The 27387-nt window shown below is 38.6% G+C and overlaps 1 protein-coding gene across 4 annotated transcripts in view; it reads right to left on the bottom strand.

The window, feature by feature from the left end:
* Window positions 1-10704: 10704 nt before the first annotated feature.
* HAPLN1 (hyaluronan and proteoglycan link protein 1) overlaps window positions 10705-27387 on the bottom strand; it is a 41687-nt gene continuing 25004 nt past the window's right edge. For 3 of the 4 annotated variants that reach the window (XM_078067087.1, XM_078067086.1, XM_078067085.1), the window contains 3 exons: window positions 23012-23383; window positions 14991-15293; window positions 10705-12983 (listed from right to left, as the gene is read on the bottom strand). In XM_078067087.1, the coding sequence (XP_077923213.1) occupies window positions 12694-12983; window positions 14991-15293; window positions 23012-23383 (965 nt within the window). In that variant the 3' untranslated portion in view covers window positions 10705-12693. The remainder of the gene's footprint in view (window positions 12984-14990; window positions 15294-23011; window positions 23384-27387) is intronic. The other variant, XM_078067088.1, reaches the window with a different exon arrangement.

Here is a 27387-nt window from a genome sequence, read left to right as displayed (position 1 = left end):
AGGTGTTCTTGAAAGCCTGTGAGGCAACTCAACCTTCTGTTACCATGAGGCAGGGAAAGCTAAGGATCAGACTCAGGACTTCAGTGGAAGAGGAGCAAAGCTGTAGACAAGCAGTGTGGAAATCCCACCGCCAGCAAGTCTGTCTCTCAAAGTCTGGGCTACCACGGGGCAAGTACGGGGCCCTGAGACGGGTCTTCGGTGCACTGAAGCACCTTAGATCTCTGAACTGTCTGAGTCTGCAGGAGTGACCCACTCCCCATGAGGGGCTAGCACTCTGCCCTTGTTCTCATGATGACACTCAGGCCTCTGCCTTGGGAGATGAAAAGCACCCCATTTAGGATATAACCCCACCTCTGCTACTGGCAACCAGATCAATCGCTGAGTTGAGTCACAACCTAACCTGGCCAGAAAGTTCCAGGCCTACTAAGGGAGGAAAGCCAGTGTACCTTGAAGAAGCTATGGGACTTAGCCCACACATACCAACGGGAGCTGGGGGGACCATGGATTGGACCAGATCCTGAGGGTGCTGGGTCAGAGGAATAGAATGTAAAGTTGGGGAAGAGGTAGTTTTTCACTATGTGACTTGGGAGTTAACACCCTGACGGGGACCTGGGAGACGGTGCCAAGGCATTCTGAAGACAGCTCTCAGAAGCTTGGAAAGAGTAACGGCCCCCACGGCGTGAAGTAGAAATGTGAGAACAGCTGAGACCGACAGTGGAAAAAGACACGACACAGGCTGGAGGTGAGTGTCCTCGGTTGTTATATCATGTAAGAGCAGAAAACACCGGCTTGATTGAACTTGTAAAGAAAAAACAAAACTTGTGCTGTGTTCTGTGAATTCCCGGGTAGAGGTCATCCACCGTCAGTGACTTGAGCCCTCACATTCGGAGCTGTCCTTATTGGTATACAGTGAATAGGCTGTTTTTGTTGCTGTTGGTTTTTCAGCACGTGTGTGTCCTGAGAAAGAGAGTGTGGCAGGGCCTGTGTGTTCCAACTCAGATCCCATTCTGTACAGCTCTCCTTGCTCGGGGAAGGGGCTTTCCCTCTGTCGCAAAGTGTACACGTCTCCTGTGTGGTGGATGGGTCGAGTCGGGGGCTGGGCAGAGTCTCGGGGTGCAAACCATCGTGGATGGTGGATGGATAGGCAGTGGGCTGAGCACTGGCATCGGTTCTGCCCAGGCTCAGGCCCAGACCAGAGTCTCCCTGGCTTTCTCGATCCACTGTCCTGCATCATTTTTCTAATCCTGGGGAGCAGTAAACCTGTCTGCAAGCATTCGTCTGAAGCTCTCAGCTCCTATCAGGCCAGAGTGTTGCTGAAGAGTTGAGTATCGTAGCTTTCTTTTTAGGTTCTGCATAGGTGTCTGCCTACTTGTGTCTGCCTACTTGTGTCTGCCTCTGAGGATTTGGGGGACAAAGGAAACCCTCAGGGTGTAAGTGAACACATTCAGTATTTGGGAGGGAAGATGCAAACTGTTACTTCAAAATATTATTGCACTGTGTCACAAAACTCTGTATTGTTTGTGGTGTGTGAGGTGACAGAAAATAGTTGGAGAACTGAAATGCGTAACATTGACTAGTCAGGAAATATTTCAGTCAAGTCAGAAAATTGGTCTGCTTTGAAAATTTGTGGTTTCTTGTAAGTTCCACTGGGACAAGTTACATACATTTCCACTCATTTATTTACCAAGCTGAAGAGCACCTGCAGACTTGGAAATTTATCTTAGGACCCTAATTTCTTCCCATATTTACCAAGACTAACTCACATTAAATCACCCAACAAAACCCGAAAAAGCATCAATAACATTTGCTCCCTTACACAATTTGCTTTTCATTAAAGACTACATGAAGAGGAGAAACTCAATTATTTTGAGATAAAAAGTTAGATTAGGTGGAACTCTGCACATTTGCCAGCCATCTGGTTCTGTCACAAACACCCCAGGGATCCTGAACATATTTGAAACTGAAAAGAATTTGAACTTGAATGACTTTTAAATTGGGACATAAAATGTGGCAACCCAGACTATGTATAGATCCTCAGCAAGGACTAATGAATACATCTATTTTGAGCCTTATGCTCCACCATGTTGTTTTTCCTTCAGAGAGAACTAAAAGGATGCCGACACTTGTGAATATTAAATTAAAAACTCTTTGCCTAAAATTAAACCATGCCTGCAAAATAGATTTTAAATTAATGCATTAACTACCCAAACTGCATTTACCTCCGCTAAGGAACCTCAGACTTTACCACCACAGGTCCAGACAACAGGTATCTCAGGATTATCATTTGATGATATCTCAAACCTTTCATGCATGTAGTTGACAGTGAACAATTTCAAGACAGTTGACTCTAATTTTAAATCCCAGACGGAGGATCTTTGGTCAATGAAAGAAAGCTTCACTTGCTACAGGAGGATTTGCTAAACCAGGAAAAAATATTTTCAGTTCAAATGTCACCCATCTTATATTTTAAGAAACTTCAACCAGTTCAGCCCACGAGAAAATTGTCAGAGCACATGGTTGCATAAATTTTACATTGTATTTGATTTTACCACTCAGTAACTGTAAAAACATATTTGTTAAGAATCTTGGTAATCTTTTTTGAAAAATACGTTGTCAAGGACAAAATCATGTGTCTATTAGAAATACGGGTACAACTTACAGGGATCAAATTTTGACTGTTGGGCACGAACTGTTGAGGTCTTAAGCTGATCATCACCAGATTGGAGATAACTTGTTTTGTACAGAGCTTGGCATATGGTAGACTAAAGGGTAATCATTATAAGCATCCAGGCTTGGGCCTTTGCACAAAATTGCTGTTTAATATACTGAGCTTGCAAAGGAAATCACAAATGACGATGATGATGATGTTGACGACGAATAAAGCATTTATCGATCATGTAGTAATGCCAGAATATAACATTTATTGAACATTTAGAAGTGCTTACACACATTAGCTGATTTCATTAACAAATAATCTTAACCAATGGGATAAATACTGAGATTAGTTTATTTCTTTCATAATCGAAGGCACTCCTCAAAGGACGGCAGCAGATAAAAGATTAGGGTTGGGTAAAATATCCTGGGGCTTCTCGGAGGCCGTCAACCTTGACTGAGCCCCAGAGTGCTGGCTGGTTGAGGGAGGATCATCCCCATCCAGCTCTGGTGGACATTAAGGCAGGGGCTTGGTTGTGGCCATCTAGCAGATGTCACGAAGGTCCACTGGGGAACATGACAGTTCCTTGAGTTCCCCTTCTACTCAGATCTGCCACCTTGTAATAAAAAAGTCAGGCAGTTCTCAGAAAGGCGCTACTGCCTATCTTGGGGATGTAGGGAAATATATGGTGCGTTTTGAGTTGTTATAATTGGAAGGGAGTAATCTCTGGCAATGCGTGTCTTGAAAAGGGAGAGATGTTAAGTGGCAGTGGGGAGGAGTGTATGGAATTAAATATGGAATGTTTTTTCCAGTTTTTTTTCCAAAATTGTTAGGCTCCAAGGCACCAACATTGTGGCACTTTACTTTGTTAAATAATTTTTGTATAACATATCTTGGCTGTGGAAACTCAAGAAGCAGTTTTACTAGGCATGTGATTGATTGATTGATTACAGATAGTTGAGGTCATAAAGACAACAGACTTTTTAAAATTGATATTTTTGATTATTTGCATAGAAGTGAAGAACTTTCATAGCCTCAGATCAATACTGTGTACTTGTAAATGTTTTTTTGAAGGCTTCTATATGTGACGAGTCATTAAATATTTATATTTCAGATAGGAGTAAGCTTTAATTATATTTGCAGTGTTTTATTTATGCTTGTATTATTTCAAACAAGATTGGAGGGAGTTTATTTACATTATGTGTCAAAATGGACTTGTGCAGGCAAGCTTGAGCTGGTAAGAGGCATGCCTTTCTCCAGACCAGTTGCCCCCTGATTAGCTTTCTTCCACGGACTCTCTCAAACATAGGCCGCCGTCCCTAGACACTGTTAAGCTGGTTTAGTATTTCTGTTTCCAAAGTACATCCCAAACAGTGTTCTCCCACCAAACCCTCCAAACCCTGATGCCTCAACTTCCCTCCACGGAGGCATTAATATGGAGTCAGCTCTCAATGAATCTGTCAGGTTTTGGTGGCTTCCTGTATCTTTTTGGTAGGAATTAACTGCTGTTACGTAGTCAATGCACCTTTCTAATTAATGTTTATTCTTTTTAATCCAGCCAGGTAATTGGTTATCATTCTTGTCTTTAAAATTTAGAATTATTCTCGCCGCTAGAGAGGATACAGAATAGAACTTCATTCTTTCTTTTGCATGGGAAGTATTCCGATAGGAAGTCTTCATGTCTTTAGCCCCCAGTCTTGCCTTGGTTTTGTCTAAAGCTAGGGATGGAAGGGGTAGGCCTTTATCCCCTCTGCCAATGCCAGACCATTGGCTTCTGTGCTCTGCACAAACCATAGAATTAAGGAAGCTGAAGGTGACCGCTAAAGGACATTTCATGCTGATTTATCATTGAACCGCATTGTTCCTGCCTTACATTTGCCTCAGAGTGTTGTAGCAGACTCAAGTAGCTAAACCAGACCCGTAAGCCAATTAGGAAAACACTTATAGTTTTATTAATGGCATTGTGTATGCATTTTATAATTTGTAGAATTGATTAATCTATTAATTTATCTAGTATTTAAATAAAATCTATAATGATCTAATTTTTATTAAAAATTATGACCTATTCACATGCGTAATGGAAAACATGATCCAATAAAACAAAATTTAACAGAGATTCCCCCCCGCCCCAGGTAATTTGGATTATGAGTGATCTTCATTTTTTGGGTGCTTATCTGTATTTTCTGGTATTTTTGCTATAAATATGTATTATTTTGTGATAAAAACATTAATTTTCAATTTACATGTATAGCAGTATGCTAGCCTTTGCTGTAAAGTATTATTAAAGTAATATATTGTCTGTGCTTTCGGAAACTTATAATGTAGCATATTGACCGAGAGATTATGTAAATAAAAATTTAAATAATTATATATTAAAGAGTTACATAGTAAAAAAACGAACAATAAAGATACTTCAAGGTAGTAGGTAATGATGAGTGATAATGAACTTTATACTTTCAAATAATCTCATTTCATTACGAGAGAAAAGAAGTTGTAATGTTGGTATTGTGATCCCTTTTTTCAGATGAGGAAACTGAGGCCTGTTTCTCTATTTGACTTGTGAATCTATGTATAGATTCTAATGTGAGAAGACCTAATACTTACAGACTGCTTCCTATGTCCTAGGAGCTGTTTTATCATTTGCCATGAGGTTAAGTATGGTGCGGTGGCTAGGAGGGCAACTCTGAACCATCTGCTTCACTTTAAATTTTTACTTTGCTACTTCTAAGAAGCTCTGTGATTTGGGCAAGTCATTTAACCTCTCTGGGCCTTTATTTTCTCCTTGTAAAAATGTGGGTAATAACATATATATTATAGGGTTACGTGGATTAAATAAACTGTATACGTAAAGTACTTTTCATATAGTGTGGTATATTGTGTTAGCTATTACCAAAATATATTAACTCAATCAAATTTTATAATCCTATGAGGCAGGAGTTCATGAGATCATTAATACTAATATCTCCACTTTTAGATGGGGGGAAACCAAAGCCAAGAAATATTATATGATTTTTCCCAGAATCAGTAGGTGGCAGAACTAGATTCAAACTGCAGCGCCCTCACTCTGGTGTCTATGTTCAGCAACCGTGTGGAACTCTGTCTTCAGATTATTCATAGCCCCATAGCTTTCATTTGATGAGTGAATTAGTGATAAAGTACTAAGGAATGCATGCCATGGAATAAGCATGTTTTTGGAAAATGGCAATATTTCTATATTTTAATGTGAACTCTTAAGAGTTTTAGAAAGTAGACAGTTGTCTCTGGTACTTGACAAGCTATTTTTAATAAACCATATGTCCTTACTCAGGGCAGGGGCGGAATTCTTTCTCTTCTCTCCTTAATTTCCTTTATCTCTCTTAATCTTTGTGTCTCCTCCATCCCTGTACCCCCGACCTCTTTTCTCTCTCACTGGCATTGTGTTGGCTTTCTTTCCTTTTTTTTTTTTTTTTTAATCTGAGTGTCCATGTTTGTAAAGTAAGTAAAGTTCATGGTAGACATTGGTCTTTTTTTCCTGAGATAGAACTGGAATCTCAAAAGCCATTGACTTCAGCATGGAGTTTCTTGTCCCCAAAATGTTCTCCACAGTTATTTTATAGTCCTTGACTATCAGTACTTTAGGTAGGTTAGAGTTTGATTTCAGGATAACATGTAAATGGCTTCAAGTCGTTTTTATAGGAGGAGTGACAATAATAGGGCAGGCAGGCCGAAAAATAGCTTATTAGATACACATTTGCTGACATGATGGGAACCATCACTAGAAGGAAAAACAAGTCAAATGAATTAAATATTTATATTTGAAGACTATTCTAAGTTCAATAAATTCAAACGAATTATACTGGTTTAAAAATCATTTTTAATTGTGAGCTATAAATATCAATTGAATCATACATTAATCAAATGGCTTTGGTTTTTCATCTTAAATCTGTTAAGACTGATGGTTCTCAGGGGCACCTGGGTGGCCCAGTCGGTTGGGCATCCATCTCTTGGTTTCAGCTCAGATAGTGGGATCAGGCTGGCATCTGGCTCCGTGCTTAGTGCAGGGTCTGCTTGGGACTCTCTCTCCCCTTCTCTCTGCCCCTCTCCCCCTGCGTTCTCTCTCTCTCTCTCTCACACACACACACACTCTCTCTCAAATAAATAAATAAATCTTTAACAAAGATAAAAGAAAAAAAAAAGGCAGGTGGTTCTCAACCCTGGCTACATATTAGAATTGACTGGGGTTGAGAGGGTGGTTTAAAAATTTCCAAAGTCCAGAGAGCACCCTTCACCGTGATCTGCTGGGGAGAGATGCAGATCTCAGTGTTTTTCTAAAGTTCCCCCAGGTGATTGCAATATGCTGAATACAACTGTTTTAACAGATCACTAAATTTTCATGTATATTGAACTTCAAGGTTGGCTTTTAAAAACATTATTTCTTTTTTTTAAAAAACATTTTTTTAATTTTATTATTTATTTATTTGAGAGAGAGAGAGAGAGCACAAGCAGGGGGAGAGGCAGAGGGACAAGCAGACTCACCACTGAGCACAGAGCTGGATGCGGGACTTGATTCCAGGACCCCGGGATTATGACCTGAGCCAAAGTCAGACACTTAACTGGCTGAGCCACCCAGGTGCCCCTAAAAACATTATTTCTTTCAGAACAATAGAATTTGCTTCTCAGCCATTTGAAATTTGGCTCTCATCACAGGATTAAGTATCTTCCCATGGAATAAGGATATTCGGTTTGGCAGAACTCAAGCACAGGAAGAACCACAAAGGACTTTATCTTTTCTCTGGGCTCATGGCAATCATTACACGGGAATATGTTTATTTATCAGAATAATAAATGAGTGGTTCTGCAAGCTCCATTTTAGATTCACATGCAAGATTCCCAGCATCTTCAAAGAAGAGCCTTTCAAAGACTCTAAAACCTCAAACTCAATTGCTTTTTATCTTTTTCTGCTCTCTACATATATGAGTTTTGGCAGGCAGAATTTTCATTGATCAAAATCAGAAGGAGAAACACTTTAAAACAAACAAATTTTAAAAACCCAGATATTTTAAGCAGAATGAAGAGCTGATGATTAGGGCCCTTAGAAAAAAGATGGCAATAAAATACTCCTAGAATTCTTTTGCCATCCAAGAATCATATTTGTTGTTAAAGCCAGTAGTTTTTCATTGTTAGGTACTGGGGAATCTGAGCTTTCTCTCCACCATGGAAGTATTCCCCTAAGTAAACAGACCTCAGCCTGTAGTCAGACACCAACTAAATAAAGAGCCATCTTTTAATAGCTGAAGCCCGTGATGCTGAACAGCCCCAGTGGACAGAGATAAGCTGAGAAAGAAAATTGGTTGATTTCAAGAAAGACATGGAATCACCCTCTGGGCTGACCCAAGTTCTTTCAGATGATGAGTGGCTATGGAGGTGACAAACTTTATTGGCTGGAAAGAAATATAGAGAAAATAAATAAGCTTTGTTTGCTTCTTAGTGAAAAAAAAGTGTGCGTAGTGAATTTCCTCCCTAAGATTGGGTTGCGTAGCCTGCTGACAGTTTCCTAAATAGATCATCTACAGAGAAGTAAAGACCATAGAGACGTCTTAAGCCGCACGTCTAAGTAATTCTAAATAGAGAGCCCAAGAAATCGAGACACGAACGGAAAAGATCCTTTTCTTACACTTTTGTATCAGTTTCTTCTTAGTGCCTACTTATCTCCCTCATACTACCCCATAACCCTTTACTGGTTTTAGTCTCCTTGAATATCTGACCATCCTGGACAGGGTCTGCTCTACTCAAGACTAGTCTCAGTATTAGGCGTTATCACTTGGTATGGAACTAAGGGCATCACATGTGAATAGTTTAACTTGTTTTTATTTAAGCACTTTGAAATTCCATACGACTCTTTGATATTGGTACCAGGCAGGCTTTGTATTTGACCGGGCAATAGTCATACATGAAATTTGCTTGCAAAGTCGAAGATGATATCTTTCATCTCTGTCAGAACTTAAGCACCTAAAGATTATTTAATTTCATATTTACTCTTGTACTTTCTTCTCCAAGGTTGTTCGTTGTATTCCAAATAAGTACAGGAGAAATCTTAAAGTGTACTTTTCTGTTTGAATGTCAATGACTCGAACTGTTTTGGGTGTGTTTGCATTCAAGTCATTGTACCAGCTATAGACTCACGTACCCAAGAAGCGATTTCTATATGGCAGCGATCTCCAGAAAGTATTCTCCATGTTGAAAATTCAGGGAAGGTATATTCCTTGTTATTGGGGTATAGGACTTTACTACGAAAATAAGAATCTTTCTTTTAATTCAATGCTAATAATTGAAGTCATAAAGCATGTCAAACATATTAATTTAATTAACAATGCCACAGATTTCTGGGATTGCAAACCTGGTGAGCAAAATAAATGAAGATTTGAATCATATAAAAAAGAAAAAAGCCAATAGATTTTGGGATATACTATGGCTGATTTAGCATTACCATTGATATGCACTTTATTCGCCCCTTAACTTTGTAATAATAATAGGAAATGGAAATTTTGTTATGTTGTTTACAGTCTGAACTGAAATGTATCAAAACAAGGATGGGTTAGATGTCTTTTCTTGAAATAATGTATTTATAGAGTTTGACCAAAGATTAATAGCTAAGATTCTACAACTCAGACGAATCAAAAGATGCTGTGGTAACACAAAATTGCCTTTTAATGTTTGTTTACCAGTTCACTGTATCTTACAGAAAATGAAAACATTTTTTTTTTTTTTTGGTAATACAGATTGGTTCTTCTCAGATTTGTACTCAGTAGGTATTAAATGCCTTTAAATACTGGTTTTTCTTTTAATCAGGTGGTTTAATGACTTCTGAATTTTTCATTTCTTTTGTTGTACATCAGAGCTGCTCTGGCAGTAGTGAGCTCTGTTACAGTTCACTTCTCAGCAAAACTCTTGTCAGTTATCCATTGATCCTTCTTGATGCATTCTCTGCTGAAAACTGATAGGCAATTCCCTTTTACTCCTCCCCTCCTTAGTGGTCAGCTACTCCATGGGACCACCGTATTCTTTGGAGCGCTGAAATCAAGAAACCCAGTATGGCTGCCAGCAACCAAATTGGAATCTCCTTTGAGTCTACTTCTAATTGCCAAAATAATAAGTGACTATATTATTGCATAAAATAAAGCTTAAACAGGTACCGGCCCCCTTTCTATGACAGAAGGTTTAAATTTACAAATACCGTATTTGACTAAAAATTACTGTGATAAAATATGGCAGCAGTCATTTAAAGATGGTTTCCAGTGTTAATATGACTTATTTTCATTCCTATTCCTTCTTTCCATGTGAATCATTTCTTTTTGTTGGTATTCTCAAATGGAGGTATCTCAGTGAAATTTACAAGTCAACTTTGTTCCTTATATGGGCCACAACTGTTAATGATGGACAAAATGGTCAAAACAAGATTTCCTAACCCAGACTCCCACCTCATCCCTCTGATACTCTTGGAACCCAAGTCTGAGGAGTAATTTCTGAATTTGCCAGTGCTGCAATGAGTTTCTTTTAGGAACTGTATGTATTAGGATAGCTTTTCTTTTTTTAGAAATCCTCAGTCAGATATCTTGGGGAATGAAGTAGGAAAATAGACATTGATGGAAAAATGGTAAAATAAGAACATTAGAAAAACCCTTATTCAGATAGGAGTCCAAAGGAGTAAGGGGATTCTGATCCTTTGGGGGAAGTCAGAAGATAAAAATTCTGCCCAGCAGTATTCATTCTGTTAAGTTTTTTTTTTTTTTTTTTTTTTACAAGCATGGAAAAATGGTGTGCAATCAGTATAGATTTTAATTAGCTAACAGTCACTCCAGAGATTTTGAACAGCACCAATTCCAATACTAGTAAGTATTCAAAAGTTAAGAAAAGCTACTATGCTTAATATTATAAAGGTAGAGTTCTGCAGCAATAACTGAAAATTACATATCTGCTTCAATAGCAATGTGTTCCCACTTGCATTTCCGATAAAATGCTTGTAATGTGGGTCCTAATCTCAAGTATGGGCTCCCTCCAATATGCTAACCCCCATGTTTGAGGTGTTAAAGTTGGTATTTTGGAGATAGTCCCCTCTTTAAATCATGTGTCCATCTTATCCTAGACCATTCAGGTATTTTTAATTTAGAAGTTTGAGTTCTAGTTGTATCAGCAGTGTTTGAGTTAAACTTTACAATCTCTTTGGATTTATATTTTTGTACAATTTGCATATCCAACCTAATGTAAAAATGTACATGCATACATTGTCCTCTTTTAATATTAACGCATCTGAAATTTCCCAGATATGCTTCGATAAAAGAAATGATCTGCCTTTATTTACAATATTTTCTCTAGATAATGTATGGATATAATTATGGTTTCATGGGCTTCCAATTGTTCTTATACCTTCCACACATGTAACTCTATATCTATAGAGTAAATTTATTAGAATTATTACAGAGCTTTCAATGCAACCACAATCAATTCAGGAAACAGATTTATTTACTCATGTTCATGGGAGGAAAATCTACATAAAAACATTGATGAAAGCATACCAGCTATGTCATACTTGGATTCTTATACTAAAGCCCATTTATTAGAACTCATTGTAAAACAATGGGAAACCATGAAATGTAATTTGAATACAAATATTGGTCCCTGCAGGGTCTCAACAGTCATAAAAATATAGGAAAACAGAGCTTTATTTAATATTGGAGCTGCTAATGTCTAAAGTTGTTTTTCTGAAGCTGGCCTTACCCTTTCATTTAAAGCCCTGAAGATTTTAGTGTAAACTCTTTGATGGGAGCTTCTGCATTTCATTTAAGCCTAATGATGACCGGCAAGGAAAGTGACATCATTGACCGCATTTTCTATATGGAGGAAGGTTTAGAACGACTTTGTTCACTCATTTGCCCTCACACAGGCACCAGTTGGGCTTTCTAGTAGATATACAAAGAAGAGTAATGGGAATTTTGAAAGTTGGGTCTGTATTTCTTGGTTAGGCAAGTGTATAGTTATCCATTCCTTTTGTGATTTAAATTTTTTTCATGGAAGGTAAATAAGAAGGAAATATTAAATAGTTTAAAGTTATTTTTATAGGACAATATATTTCATAGGCTAACATAAAATCAAGCTGCTAAATTTTACAATTTTTCTGTCCAGCAGTTTATCTATATAACTGCCCTGAGTAGATGCTAATGCTGCTTAGCAGACGGCCCTTAGAATTTAAATATAACTCAGTAAAGCTACTCAAAAGATTTAACGATTCTTCTCAGGTATGTGTCATTTCAATTAAAAGAAGATAGGAGTCTCTCATTGGTTAAATATTATCTGCGTATTTACGTTTCATACTTCATATAAATGGGGTTATTAAGGAGTTTTAACTGTGCTTGTTACTATGCATTGGAGTCCATATGAATTTATTTATTTATTTTTGGTCAAAAAGGCAGGATTTTAAAGACTAAAACGTTCTGTTTATTGGAGTCTTGAAATAATACCTTTTAGAAAAGTGTAGATTGTTCCCTTGTGAAACTGAGTTTCGTGCAACCTCTCAGAATCTCAGTTTATGTAAAGAAGCCTGTATTTCAAATCCGTTGCTCTAATTTGTAGATTATAGTGCATTTCAAAATTGTACAAATGTGTAAAATTTGTGCTTGTGGAAACTGCTGCTCTGAGTAGCTGTACTTTCCTTAATTTAATCCTCGCAATCCTCAAGCTATTGCATGCCCCGTTCATGAAAGGATACTTCACTGGGAACGATGTAGCCTAAACAATTGGGCTCTAAAACCTCCTTATCTAGCGCTTCCCTTAAAATTATATTAATTTATAATATATATTGAATGATAGCTTTACAAAAACAAATTCATGAATTGGTCTTTATGAAAATGACTCTTTCCAGTAAGTAAAAAAGGGTTATCACAGTTTTGGTAACTTGCATGAGTTCGTGTTGAAAAAAATCAAAAAACAAAAAACACAAAAAAACACCAAAAAAACCTTTCACATGTTCTTAATGACTTTAAAACTGATGTGCTCTAGGGGCACGCTCAGTCGTATGCTCTGAAGCAGTAGACACCGTACAGCTTATGCTTTTTATCTGGGAACCCCACGGAGCGCACGGCAGCCTCGCTGGGACTGCAGCGTCTCCTCGGCCTCGAGATGGGGTAGCGGACGCTGCCATCCGCCAGCCAGCCCGCATCGCAGCGGTCGTATCCTAGAAGTTTCCAGGCGGCGAAGATCTGGCCCACTTTTGCGATCTGAGCACCATCGTTGAGACAAGCCTGCACCGCTTCGTCGTAGGTCAGCTTGGTGGGGTGGATCAGGTAGTAAAACCGGCCTGTGGAGAGAAGCAGAGAGAGTCAGGGGGCCTGTCTGCCCCTGAGCCGCCCAGAGATGGAAGGAGCCCAAACGGAAGTGTGTCTCAGGGAAGGGGGAGATGCAGTGTCTGTCAAGCTCGGGGAACATAGGGTTGTCAGTTAAACCTAGCGCCCCTCGGTCATTCTCCCATTTTCCTTGCCCCTTAATATGTGTTCAGACATGCCCTTTTATAGCTTTGAAACCGAGAAGGGAAATGACAGATGCGGTTTCTGTTAGCTAATTAGTGACTAAAAGGGCCCTTCTGTAATACCAGAGAGGACAGAATTCCATGTTAAAAGCAAGAGCTATTTAAATTCTAGCTGTAGCAAGACTGAACCCTAGCACAAGTTTCTGGAGAGGCAAAATTTGAATGTGAAAAGATCAAAAAACATTCCTGACATAAAAGTCCATTTAAAAAAAATCAAAAGCCCTCAAGTCCTTTTCATTACAGGTATCAATAAGACATTATTCTGATTCAAAGACTACAGTATGAAAATGCAAAAAATACAGGAAGTCACTTGCCATAAGTAATGCAGACCCGGAATGTGAACCCAGTCTGTTCAGTTACTAGCAAAGGGGATGAATTTATTTATTCAGTGGGAGCCCTGACACCTAACCATTTCTTGATTGCACAAGAAAGAGCGAATTAGTCTTAACCACTCACTGAATAAAGTTAATTACTGAAATGCCTTCCATGTATATTAAAGATGCATACAGTGTATAAAGTATGGCATCAACTGGCTGAAGTGCTGCACTGAAGATTTCCTCAGACTTGAGTCTCAGGTAGACTATAATCAGACTCTCTTACCTGATTACACATTGTAATGGGATGTCTCCTCGCCCTCCATTACATATAGATGACTGAAGTATAAATTAATGCTGGCCAGTTCTTTCTGGCAAGACTAAGACAATGTGATTTGGAGGATCGGTAGAGGCCACTGGGAACATGAGTTAGAAGGTTGGCTCTATCGTCCATACCAGAGGTCCGCAAACTACAGCACAGGGGTCACCAGAAGTTTTGTTAAAACACAGCTGTAGCCATCCGTTTAATACAGTCTGTGGTTGTTTTGCATTACAACATACAGAGCTACATTGAGTAGTTGCGACAGAGACCGCGTGGCCCACAAAGCCAAAGATACTTATCATCTGGCCCTTTACAGAAAGTTGGTTCATCCCTGATCCCTTGCTATTTTTCCCAAGCATGTCGCCAGGGAAGTGAAATAGAAAATGATGGGGCCGGGGTTTGCTTTATGGGCGTGTGACCTGGACAGTTACACAGGGCCCCACGTGTGTTGAAGGTGCTGCTGTCACCATCTTAAAATTCATAGTTTTTGGACAAGGAACCCATGTTTTCATTCTGCACTGGGCCCCACAAATTGTGTGGCTGGTTCTGGTTGGGGCAAGACAGGGTTGGGAGTTACACTGAAGGCAACAGATCAATCATCAACACGGAGGCAACCTGGATCTCTTTTCTTCTGCTTTCATCTCCAGTGTTATTGCTACTTATTTATTTATTTATTTTTTTGCAAAGTTCTCTTTACTCTGAGCTTTCTCTTTATTTGAGTTTTGCTGATCAACTATGAACATAATCGACTTTGTAATTTAGAGAAGGAGAGCGTGACGTAGAGACTACTCTCACTTCCATTAAGAGACCTGTATCCCAGGGCACACATCTCTATCACACACAGCGGCAGCATCATCTTTGTCAATAAGAAACAGACCCCATAGAATATCTCAATTTAAACTATTTTCTAACTATAATCGGATGCAATAACACCTAGGAATAGTGGAAATACGCACTTTTGCTCGCGTGGGTATTTTTAAAACTTAGGACGTTAAAGAACATTGCATCTTCTCAAACTAAGGGCAATACATCAAAGCCATGTCCTTTTCTTTTTTAAGTAGATAAGATTAAAAACTGAGTGTGGTGTTACAGCACGTATTGGTCCCCAGGACAGGAAAGAAGGCAGTACAGTTAATAGCTTACCATTGAAGTTAGATGTAAAACAGAAAACATCGTATCTGCTTTTGTCTTTATCCCAAAACCCGTAGTTCCTGACACCGGGCACCGTGTTCTGGCCTCCGCAAGGCTCTCTGGGCTTTGTGATGGGATACTGCACAGACCCGTCACTGAGCCAGCCGGCGTTGCACCAGTCCAGCCCGCCCCGCCAGGCATTGTAGAGCTGGTCGAAGGAGGCAATCACAGCATCCTGGTCCAGACAAGCCTGCTGTGCCTCGTGGAAATTGAGATTGTAGCGCCCCAGTCGTGGAAAGTAAGGGAATACCACACCTGTCCAAAGGAGAGACCGAGGGATTAATGGTACAGAAAGTACCAACTGTGAGCAAATGTTGCTTGACTGGTGAAAACATCATAGAATCTCCAGCAGATGAAGTTGCAGGTTCTGGTCAACTTGCAGTGGTTTCTTGTGGCCCCTTTCCCCTGCAAACAGCCTCTCGGCTCTGAGCATCTCACAGTGAGATATGCGGTTTGATGACTTCAGTGATTTACCCTTTCGCTAAGAGTTCAATACAAGCCTTAAAATTCTCCTTTCTGGAATGATTCACCCATAGGTTATCTTTTTCAAATAGCCTCCTTGAGAATTTACCTTCTGCTACTTCTGTTAATAACCTTAAAATGGATTACTACTGAGTCCTTTTCAGCTAGGAAAAAGTCAATATTGAATACTAATAGTGGTAGAGGATGTAGAAACAGTGCTCAGAGAGAAGGTATTTATCAGGATTCTCCATGTTTTCTCTTAGTAGTTATTCTTATATAATTAGTAATTAGCTTAGGATAGCCTTCATTTTTTATCTGTTTTTTAAAAGACTTTATTTATTTATTTAGAGAGACAGTACCATGGGTGGGGGAGCAAAAGGAGAGGGGGAGAGAGAATCTCAAGCAGACTCCATGGCGCAGAGCATAGTGCAGACTCAGGGCTTGATCCCAAGACCCTGAGATCGTGACTTGAGCCGAAATTAAGGGTTGGATGCTTAACCAACTGAGCCACATAGGTGCCCCACTTAGGATAGCCTTTTAAATGTATAAACAAATATGGTAACAAATGATTCAAATGTAGATACATATTTTCTTTTACATATGCTCCTAAAAACTTACTTATCTAAGTAACTTTCACTTAGGAGGTTTCTTACTTGGAGAAACTCCAAAGTGAGTTTACATATCTAACAGAAACCTAATTAAGCAGCCTTATTTCATATTAATAAGCCAGTTCTTTACAGTGGGGGCATACCTCACTCCATATTCCATTAAGGGTATCCTGGCTCTGTTATCCATTTCAACTTTTAAGGGTAGCCCTTAATCTTATATTTTTTGTGTCCTTGAACAGCACAACCAAAATGAGAGCTTTCATTTAAAAATAATTCTTCAGCTTCCATATTCATATGTTGCCAATTGAAACCAGCTTTTAAAAACATTTTTATTACAAAAAAAAAAAAAACCTTCCCAAAGCTTGTCCTATACAAGGTGGATACAGCATAAACATCAGTTGAGTTAATGCCAAAGAATTAACTATTTGGGCAAAAACCCTTAACAAACGTGAACAGTGTGACTTGGCACTTGACTTTGCCTGGGAAGATGCAATGGCTTCCCCAAAGCGTTCTTTTTGGTTAAATAATCACTGGAGGTGACTGAGCCACCTCCTGACTTTTGGGCGCATTTTCTTGAACCACTAAGAATTACATCAACAGAAAGCAAACTTGTATCATTTGCTGGACTTTCAGAAGGACCCCTGCACCAAAATGTCTCCCCGTAAAAGACAATTAATTCAGAGTGGTTAGTCAAGGCCTTGCCTTGGATTTTTGGTTATAATTAGAAATAATTAATACTTTAGCTTGTGGAATATAAACAGTTGTCCCACTGACACAGTAATTTGGTGGGTTATATCGCAAGTGCTGTTTTATGAGACCGCAGACCCTATTCAAGATGAATGTACAATTCACTCATCATGTAACCAGGACACAGGAAATGTTTTCTTTTATAAATTGTCCTGGAAGACTCTACCAGAAGAAATTTCAATAGCCTAAATCAAGTCGTGTTCCCCCAAGGCCTCCGCAGGACACGTTTGTCCCTCTGGGGCAGTCCAGCTGGCACGGTTCCGTAAGAGGCAGGGATCCAGGAAGGCTTCCTGATCTCATCCTGCCTTCTCAGGTTCTTGGCTGAAGGATCTGTAAGCTGAATCAGCGCCAAAAGGAAGGAGGAAAAGACTCTCTCAGTTGCCACTGCCCCCTGCAGTGATGGGGGTGGAGGGGAGCCTGAGATGGTTCTATCTAAGAAGAGCTATTTCCAGGCATCCAGCTAAGAACCCAGTTAGCGCTGGGAAGGAACTGCTATAACTCTCCCTGTCCCCTCATGCCTTTCATCCTCTTTCCTCAGAACCCCAGAAATGCCAATGAAAATAAAAATATTTAATTTATCCAATTGAGATTTCCTTGGCAGCTAGACCCTAAGTGAGAGAAAAGTCTCAAAGTGTTTCAGTCTGGAGAGAGAAACCATTTGGGTTGGATTCCGTTTCCCAAATGTCTCAAGAAGGGAACAGTGGAGACTGCAGGATATTTTAATTTACAATGATTTTCAAGACCTAGACAGCCTTTCTGGTTTAAACTCACTGTGGTGTTATTTGGTGGACTCTCATGGGCATTAGGAAAAAATTTTCTTGAGTAGTTGGTTCTTGATTAACCATTGAATGTTACTGAACCATGATTGATTCAGTTCCAAATTCAGTGTAATGTATTTCTAAGTTCCTTTCAAATTTAACATAATTTCATGCAAACATTTCTTAAAGTCATAGTGAAACCCAGTACTGAAACGTCATTATTTTTCAATTGTAGAAATAAATGGTCAACTTATCATTGTATTAATTCAAAATATTTACTTGAATTTTAATTAATGTTTGATGATTATGGAAAGAATACATCCCAAGTAAATCGAGGTCATTTTCTGTGTCTCAGCCAAAGTTGTAAAAGTTTCACTGTACTGTGCACATTTGGTGCACAGATTTCAATAATCAGATGTTTCTTACAAGCAGGGGCATTTCTGGAACTGCATGTTTGTTAGTATTTTATTTATTCACTTATTTTACTTCCAGCGAGTTAAGATTTCAACATCTAAGACTATAATCGCAGAAACCTGTCTCAGTGGAAAAACGTGCACTTCCTGCAGCTGAATAATGGAGCGGATGTTTATTGCTTTCATCCAGCATTACAAAAATACAAGTTAAACTTCCATCGGTGAAAACGAAGGGCATGTGATTATTTTCGAAGTATGATTATTTTATACTCATATGTCAAAATGTAATCAAAAGTTGTTTCTTTTCCCATGAAGAGCTGGTATACATCACGACAAAGGGAATTAATAAGGATGATCTATTGTATGGAAAAGAATGTGAGTAGTTTAGTCAGTAGAAATATGTTTCGAAAACACACTCTTTAATATTTATAATTGCACAGTCCAGTTCATCCTAGTTGTTGGCAAATATCAATTTGTTAGACATCTGAAAGATGTCCATACCGTAGCCCATATGAAAGCTAACGTAAATTTCAGGAACTTGAGTAATAGAAAGACAGACACCATGGAGTATAATTTTACCTTCCTCAGTGCCCCTTCTATTGTCTATCAGTGCTATACACATATCTGATTTTTTTTCTATTTCTAAAACCTCTCAGACTATATTTTTGTGTATCTAGCCCCATTTTCACCAGCAGAAAACCAGTACAATGGGAGATTGGAAAAAAAGTATCACGTTTTTCATATCCTTATTTATTTGTTAATTGCTGAAATGAATTCTGTAGACCAAGCTACTCATTAATTTCCAGTGACCTGAATCTCTTCGTTATAGTCACATAAGGCTAGTCTTGTTGGGTGTTGTTTCTAGCAGTGTGGGTAATTGGTAGTAATCAGAGGGTGTTACCCTATCGAAGATTCTATACGAAAAAAATTGTTTCCACAGCTAACTCCAACTCAGTCTTTCAAAAAATCTTACAATTTTTTTATCAGTATGATTCAAAAAAAAATTCAAAAAAATTTTGAATCAGTATGATTTAAAAAAAAAAAGAAACAATTCTTAAGTCACAGCTAAGAGTAAGGCACTGTGCTGGGTGCTCTAGAATACAGGTTTGGGGTGTGGCCTGTTCCTTCAAAGGGCCCATAATTTGATATGCAAACTATATATATATATGTATATATATATATATTAGTTTGAATCCAAGACAAAATAAATCTTGTACTATAAATACAAACCATTTAATTTGGACATCTTAAAGAAGAATGATTTTTTTCCTAATTGGAAAAATTCTTTGGAGAACATAGCATTTAGCATGTATTAAAGGACCAATATAATTTAAAACATTGTACAAGTACAGCTGAAAAACCATCATCATGACATTTAAAATGATATGCTTCCCTGGCCTTATTTATGTACATTAGAAGATTGACAAGGAGTTTGAGTGAAACTTGCCTGATGGTCACATGTAAGAATGTAACTGATAATGAAAAAAAGTAAAAAACTGGGTTGAAGGTATTAAGGGATAACCACAAAATCTCTTTTGCCACATAGCCCTTAAACTCTTAGGTATATAATCACTGCACCTTGCTCATCTGTCCCAGACTATGTGGAAATTACCAAGTCACTTTCAATGTTTATCCTCAGGTTAGCAACCAAGCTTCTTCAAATGCTATTCTACAGTGACTATCTTAAAATTTTTTTTTGCAATTTCATTTAAAAATGAGTCCTTATCTCATATTGCAGCATATGTAGAGAAAATAATAGGCTGAGTTTTTCTTGAACATTATTCAGTGCAATTGGGATTATATAAAGCAAGATAAAATAAGGTGTCTTTATCATGATAACTTTTGAAGCTGGACAATGGTATATGGGGATTCAGTATATGAGTCTATTTTTCCAAATGCTTGAAATTGGCTATGATAACAATTTTTATCTTATCCTATTGCCAAGCTGAGAGCCTTAAACCAGTCCATGTGGATGCAGACTCTCTATGGCATCTGTTGTTCACATTTTTTCCCTTTGAGAAATTTCTCTCAACCCCACGATGTCCTGTCCCTTGCTTTTTCATGCCCTCTACCTTTGGAAGGACCAGATTCAACTTCCGTGGCCCAAATCAAGTGTTCCTTCCTTTGTGGGCCTTTCCATAGCCTCTCCATGGTGTGCATGCTTTGTTTGTGTATTCGAAAGTTTTAACCAACATTCAATCACTTGTAAACTCTTTACTGAGTACTAACTTTGTTCTTGGCCCCTGACTGCCTTCGAGTAGATTGTAGTTAACGGGTGGAGAAGGCAAGTTGACAAACCTTTACAAAACAAAGTGTGATGAGAGCTATAATGGAAATCTCTGTAAGGGGCTTGGAGAGCATCACAGCTGTGGAGCGGAACTCGGATCTTACTCTTTGAAGATTTGTATTTTGTTCAGTTGTTCAGAAATGGATTTGTGTGTATAATGCTACATGTTAAAATGTTAGCTATTTCAAGGCAGGCCCTCTGGCTGATGGCTGCTTCTACACTTTCTGCAGCACGCAAGAAAGACGGAAATGCACGACCTGCAGGGAGGGGAACGGAAGCGCTACCATGAGCGCACCAGTTAATGCCGTGTGACCAAAAGACAGCCTGTAGGTTGTCACCCAAGTCCCTCTGGGGCCGTTAAGAATCCCCTGCAGCTGGTGGCTGCCCTTCTGCCTGTTCGAGGTCTCTGGTCTTCTCTCCACCGGAGAATCTCTCCTTCCTGTGAGCCCCCAGATCACAGTGGATAAAAGCATAGGCTTCTTCCAGTGTTCTTGGTATCAGATTCCAGTTCTAGCTCTTCCTACTGGCCATGTTACCTTAGAAAAGAAGTCCTCCCTGAGTCTCATCTGTCGGGGGTGGGGAGGTTCCTGAAAGTGAGCCAAGCACAGTGCCCGGGATTATAGCAACTGCTTTGCACCCGCTTACTTTATAACCAAATTCTACCTCATTTACTTTATTTATTGTATCTGAAGTGTAGTTGACCTACAAGATAATAATTTCTGCCTTATTTTAAAATTCTTACTCTTGAAAGTATATTAGAATCTTTAGTAGCCTGTCAGACTATTGAATGAAAAAAACCAAGATTTGGAAATCTTCACATCTCCTGGCACTGAAACAGTACTTATAAAAATATTTATCAGTTCAATTGGTTTCTTGGACACATTTCCTTGGCTCATATGCTAATGGGTTATATGGTAGGGAAGTGTTCCAATAGCATGGAAAACGTGGTGATTTGGGATGCTGAAGGGCCTAGGCAGGAAAAAGTTACTCTTTACAGTTTCTCTTCAACACCTCTAATTATGTCTGGAATACAGTTTGACCTTGGAGTGCATCATCCTCTGACACATTGTAAATCTCCTTTTTAAACAAAGGTGTAGCAGGCTCCATGCTCAAAGCTATTAGCAAGCAGGTATCCAGGTGGAATATGGAAGTATCTTATATTCGTTGTATTTATTTTTATGGTTCCCTTCTATTTCTGGCAAGTTCTACTGCTTTCTATGCACTTAAAATTTCACTTTAAAATAAATGTAGGGAGACAGTAAATATGGCAGGTGAATTACTTAGGTTTAGGAAATACATGGTATATAAACAGAATTTTAGATGAAAAAGTAACTGAACAGGTAATATCGTTCAACCTGTTATTCATAGATGAGGAAGCCAGGTATAAGGATTAAATAACTTGCCCCAGTTACGGAACTCATACTGGTAGAGTTGGGACTAACATAAAAGTCTTGGTTGGTACTACTAGCTTGAGGGTCTGTCCACTGCCTGATGCCCCTTCGATCAGGAAAATCGGCTGTCATTAATATTTGATGATAAACTCTTTTCTCTAAGGCCATCACTTCTTTCATCTTGAATAATGCCAATGTTTATGGATATTCATGTGACTCAATAAAAACTGAAAGTACAAGGTGGTATGTAATCAGGAGCCAAGAACTACAACTAAGAGAGACAAGAGAAAAAAGGAGAGACAGGAGAAGGTCACAAAAATGTATTTTATGACATCGTGCAATTTATTAGATACATAAAGCTAATAAATCTCCATACGTGTGATGGGATTCTGTGGGATTCAGAAGGTCAACTCTTCAGTGATACTCCAGTGGACCAAACAGATTCTTTTCCAAAGGCACAAATCTGTCCTAGGATGTGAAAGGAGCTTCTAGCAAACACACACCTATAGTTTATGTGCATAAGGAAGGAAAGTATTCTATCAATGTAGCCAAAAAAATTCATCCTTCAGTGTAGAGAAACACTGAAATTCGTGAATATAAGATGTTTTGAGATGCGTGAGAAACAGAGAAGAGTTTCCCTCTTGGTGGGGCATATAGAGGGTGGGCTTTGGGCAGCGAGCACACTTTATTGTTTAGCATTCTCTACATTTTGGTTTTTGAACCTACTGAGTAGATTACATGCTTAAGAAAAAAAAAATTCTCCCAGAATGCCTACATTGTTTGGTATTTGGTGTCTAAAAGACTCTGGACCATTAAAAGAGTTTACTTCTTACTTATTTAAATAAACTTGGAGGGCACTTTTTTGTTAAGATTTCACAGTTACTTTATAGAATACAATTACACGTATTTTAGTTAGCAGATGTCCTTCACAAAAGTTGCCATTATTTTGAAACTGAGATAATTTTAGAAGCATAATAAAAATGCATCCTATCTGAATTTCTCCATAACCATGTCATAAGATTTAAATTTTGAATAGCATAAGGCCATTTCCAAATATTAGTAATTCAGTTCCACTGCACGTTTCTCCTACTTGCAAATAGCTTCAATTTTGTGTATAACCATTGTGTGTACGTTTCAAATATGAAAGCTGGAATCATTGACAGACTGCAAAATACAAAAGAAAAGAAACCCGCTATGCATGGACTTCTGATTTCTCACATTATCACTATGGTAACCACTAGACATTACTTGTCATGAAAAATGATTAATTATCATTTCCAAGTTTAAAATGATTTATAGATACCTACCTTGTAAATCTAATGCTACCACAGCAGTGTCATCTTCCAATCCTTCAATCACCTCACACTTATATTTCCCATAATCCTCCAGGGTGAGGTCTGCGATCACCAGAGAAGCATCGTTATCACTGCCTCCCTTCAGAAACACTCTACCCTGGTAGCCTCCATAGGCTTTCTTGTGATATCCCATGGAAACAAAAACGTCCACTTCCTTGAGGTAATCTGAAGTTAGCTTGGTCCACTTAATTCGGATCTTGTGGGTTCCTGAGCCAAATGCTGTAGGATCTCGATAAAATTTACATGGCAGTGTAACATTGCCACCTCTGTATGAGAACACCCTGGCTTGTTCTGCTTCCACGAGTAGACGGGGGCCATTTTCTGCTATAATTAAAAAAAAGAAGAAGAAGAAGAACCATTAATATGCTTTTAGGCTTTTTTTTTTTTTAATAAAATGAAATATGCTACCCATACAGGGTATCTGACAAAGAGTAGCATTGGGTGATAAGCTTCTCTGCATTCTTGTACAGTAATATTTTTTGAACCACATAGAAAGGTAACCTCTAATACCTAGAGGGCACCTACAAGGTAGTCATGTCTTTTAAACCACTGACAAAAAGAAGGATGTTAATTACAATAGCTGAAAATTACTGAATATAAAACTCCACAGTCATCAAAGTTTGATAATTTAACAACAAATTCTGTTTTATCCTACATTTAAATATCAAAAATGCGGAATCAAGACCAAGTGAAATGACATAGGTTATGATGAATTTCATCAATACAAACCAAAAAATTTCAAGGTAAGCAAATTTCTCTTCCCTCTTGAGCTTTCTAATACGATAAATCTCTATTTTATTTACAGCAAAATTATAAAGCAACATGATCAATTTTCATCCTATTCTGGCCAAAGAACTTAGAGTATCCTCACATTTGTGGTTTCTATTCAAATATACACTTGTGATATGTCATTCTGGAGCAATTCAAGCAGTATGTATGTATTTTATTTTCACACAAAGAGTAGACATCAGAAAGGTATTTTTAGCCAATGCTTAAAAAAAAAAAAAAAACAACTCCAGGTTTTGAAATATATTCCTCAAAACTTAATTGCTAAAAGTATATCCAAAGTTATATTTATTTCCTGATTAACCACATAATTATTTGTTTCTTTGTTCCCTTAAGTCTCTTTCTACCCCTCGTCTTTGCTTTCCGCTACATCTTGTTTTATAGTCTATCTTCTCGCTCCCACCTTTCTCTTCCTTGCCCTTTGGTTTCCCTCCTCCCTCCTCCAGGAATGAGCTAGCTTTCCAGAGAGCACTGCAATAGTCCAATCCTGCCAAGTCAGCGGGGCTGCCGTTCTCTAGGGAGCCAGCTGTGCTTGTCACATCTTGGCTTTCTCTGGGGTTTTCCCCGGTTAGCTTACTGTGCTTTTGACCTTGACAGGGTCTCCTGGGGATGTGCAAGATTTGGAAATGACAAAGCAATATAAAAACTCCCGGTCACAGACACACCTTCGCATCTACACACAGCTTTCGAAGCTTGCCAAAAGCTGCCTTTCATGAAGCCCTGCAGCCCTTCCTGCCTGGGGCAGGTAGGAACTGAGTGAATCTTGGCCGTGAATCATTTAGGATACACAGCTCAGGAAGAGTACCCACTCACCTCCGGACAGATCCCATAACTTAACTTAGTTAATGGCGTACACAGAATTCAGATTTTAAAATAAGAAGTGTCCAAAAATAGACAAGTGGTTATATTTTTAACATACAGCGATCAGAATGAGTATTTTAAAATGGCCATTTATAAGTCAGCCCCAATCCTCAGAAACTGAAAAGTTTAACAAAGCCATTAATGCCCCCTCTTGGAATAGATAATAAAATAAGAGGATAATGGCTTAATTAAAATGAATCATAAATCCAGCTCATTAGGCATCTCCTTTATATTTTATTCTTTATCTTTTTATTTAGGATCATAGAATCCTAAGGGATGAAAGGTAAATCTCTCCAACTCTACCCTACCTGTTATCTTCCCCCTTCAATATCCCTAATGACTGCATCCACGTGTCCTCTTTCCAGGAGGAGGAAAGTGCTGTAGACTGCTCAGTACTGCTTGAAGGTTGTAGGGAACAGCTCCTACCTCGTACCTGGAAGGACACTTCCAAGGCTTGAGCTGAGACCCGACACAGAGCTTCAGGAGGTTGTAGTTTCATGATTCTCACAAGATTTTTACTTTAAAGTCAAAATGAATGTCCAAATCCACAGGGATAAGGGGTGTTATAGTAGTTAGGAACGAGGGTTGCAATGTGACACCTCGTTATAACCTCACCTCCTCAATTTACTAGCTCTGTAGCCTTGAGCAAGGTGTGCAACCTCTAAGCTCCAATTTCTTTATCCGTGAATTAGGGGTAGGAGCATCTATCATATACAGCTGACCTCACAGACACAGAGAGCACTGAGAATCACGTCTGATCAAAAGCTGAGCGTGCACTCCTGGCTGACTGTTCCTACTGCATAGGTCTTCCAGTGTTTCTCAAATATGATACTGCCTGATAACGAGGATAATTTTGGCATACGTTAACCTTCTACTTTCTTATAAAGCTTTGGATCCCGTGGGGTGAAAAATACATAAAATGCCACCTGTGTTATAAAGGAGATGTAGAAATTATTCTGTGGTTTCACATAATCATAAGGTGTTCCAGAATGAATACAAGGTCTGAGTGTTTCATAAATTAAAGAGTTAAAGCAAAGATCAAAAGTCTTGTACAAGGGACTGGGACTTCTAATTTTTTTCTGTGGTTTACTGTACCTCATCTTGTAGTATTTTAGTAGTGTAGGCTTCTGGTTTTTTTAGGTGATTTGTTTTTATGAGTCGATGATGACTTATGTGGTATAATATTGAGAATAGAGCAGATACCAAAAATCTACTGATTTCCCACAAAATAACTTTTCTAACAAGCCTGCCAGAATGTATAAAATTCTACCATTCTTATTTTTTTTTGGGGGGGGGCGGTGGGAGGTGCTGTGGCGTGGAAGTAATCAATGCCAGAAGTGCATGGCTGAAAGCCTAAGAAAGATGTGTAATGTGTAACACATCGAGTGACTGAGCGCCATCAGTGTTCATTAATCTAAACCACCAGCATGGCTTTGAGAACAATGTTTTTTCTTGGTTTGCTTGTTTTTAGAAGATTGACACTGCAGATCATATAGCACTGAGTATTTTGGCGAGCGTGGCCTGTTGCAGAACAAAAAAGACATAGGAGGGAGCACTGGTCAGTGAGTCAGGATCTTTGGGTGTTTCACTGGCTGGTCTGCCTCATGGAAACATTGACTTTGGGATTTGTGTCAGGCTCCCCATAGTGGGTAGTCATGATGGGGATGAACCAGGAAACACATCAGCTGGAGAGGGGAGAGCGCAGGGACAAAGAGCAGCAAAGGGAACTGAGCATGAGTGCCGATGACCAACTTTGCACCCGGCTTGCCTAGAGTAAGTCTCAAATCTCATCTTTGGATGCAAAAACTTAAGCAGTTTGAAAGTAATGTTTAAATCAACCTGTTTGATCAATAGGCAGTTGCAAAGCAAATAAAATGCAAAAGATAAAAATACAACTTGATCATCAGAATGAGCACTGCTTGTTTTCCTTTTTTTTTTTAATAAAAAATATAAAAGAATAAATAAAACTAGGCAGCATACATATGCTCATTTTGGAAGGACTGGATTTTTTATTTTTTATTTATTTATTTTTTTTTACTGTTTTTTTTTAATTATGTTATGTTAATCACCATACATTACATCATTAGTTTTTGATGTAGTGTTCCACGATTCATTGTTTGTGTATAACACCCAGTGCTCCATGCAGTACATGCCCTCTTTAATACCCATCACCAGGCTAACCCATCCCCCCACCCCCCTCCCCTCTAGAACTCTCAGTTTGTTTCTCAGAGTCCATAGTCTCTCATGGTTTGTCTCCCCCTCCGATTTCCCTCCCTTCATTTTTCCCTTCCTGCTATCTTCTTCTTCTTTTTTTTTTTTAAAGGACTGGATTTTTTAAAAGTTTAATTTGTAAGTCACAGAAATTTCATATTTCTATTAGTGAGTGTCAGTGACCGTGACTTGAAAGATTTGATACCCTTCAAAGACCATAGTTGTCTCCAGGGAAAACAGCAGGGCCTCATTATTATTTTACAAATTCTGCTGTGAAATCCAGAGGACATCACTCAATTTCACCAAATTATGAAAGCAACTGCATGACCAAACAACTCGCCTTTGTATTGCTGTGTCATTTAGATGAACTCTTTCAGACAATAGGATACAAGTAATTAGCTGCAGAAAAACAATGTAGAAATATGGTATTGGACTATTATCTATTGTTCTTAATTCTTTTAAAAGTATAA

This window comes from Halichoerus grypus, chromosome 2, assembly GCF_964656455.1.
Source record: "Halichoerus grypus chromosome 2, mHalGry1.hap1.1, whole genome shotgun sequence".
Taxonomy (NCBI): Eukaryota; Metazoa; Chordata; class Mammalia; order Carnivora; family Phocidae; genus Halichoerus; species Halichoerus grypus.
Note: the sequence above shows the minus strand (reverse complement) of the source record. Positions and strands in the feature narration are given on the sequence as shown.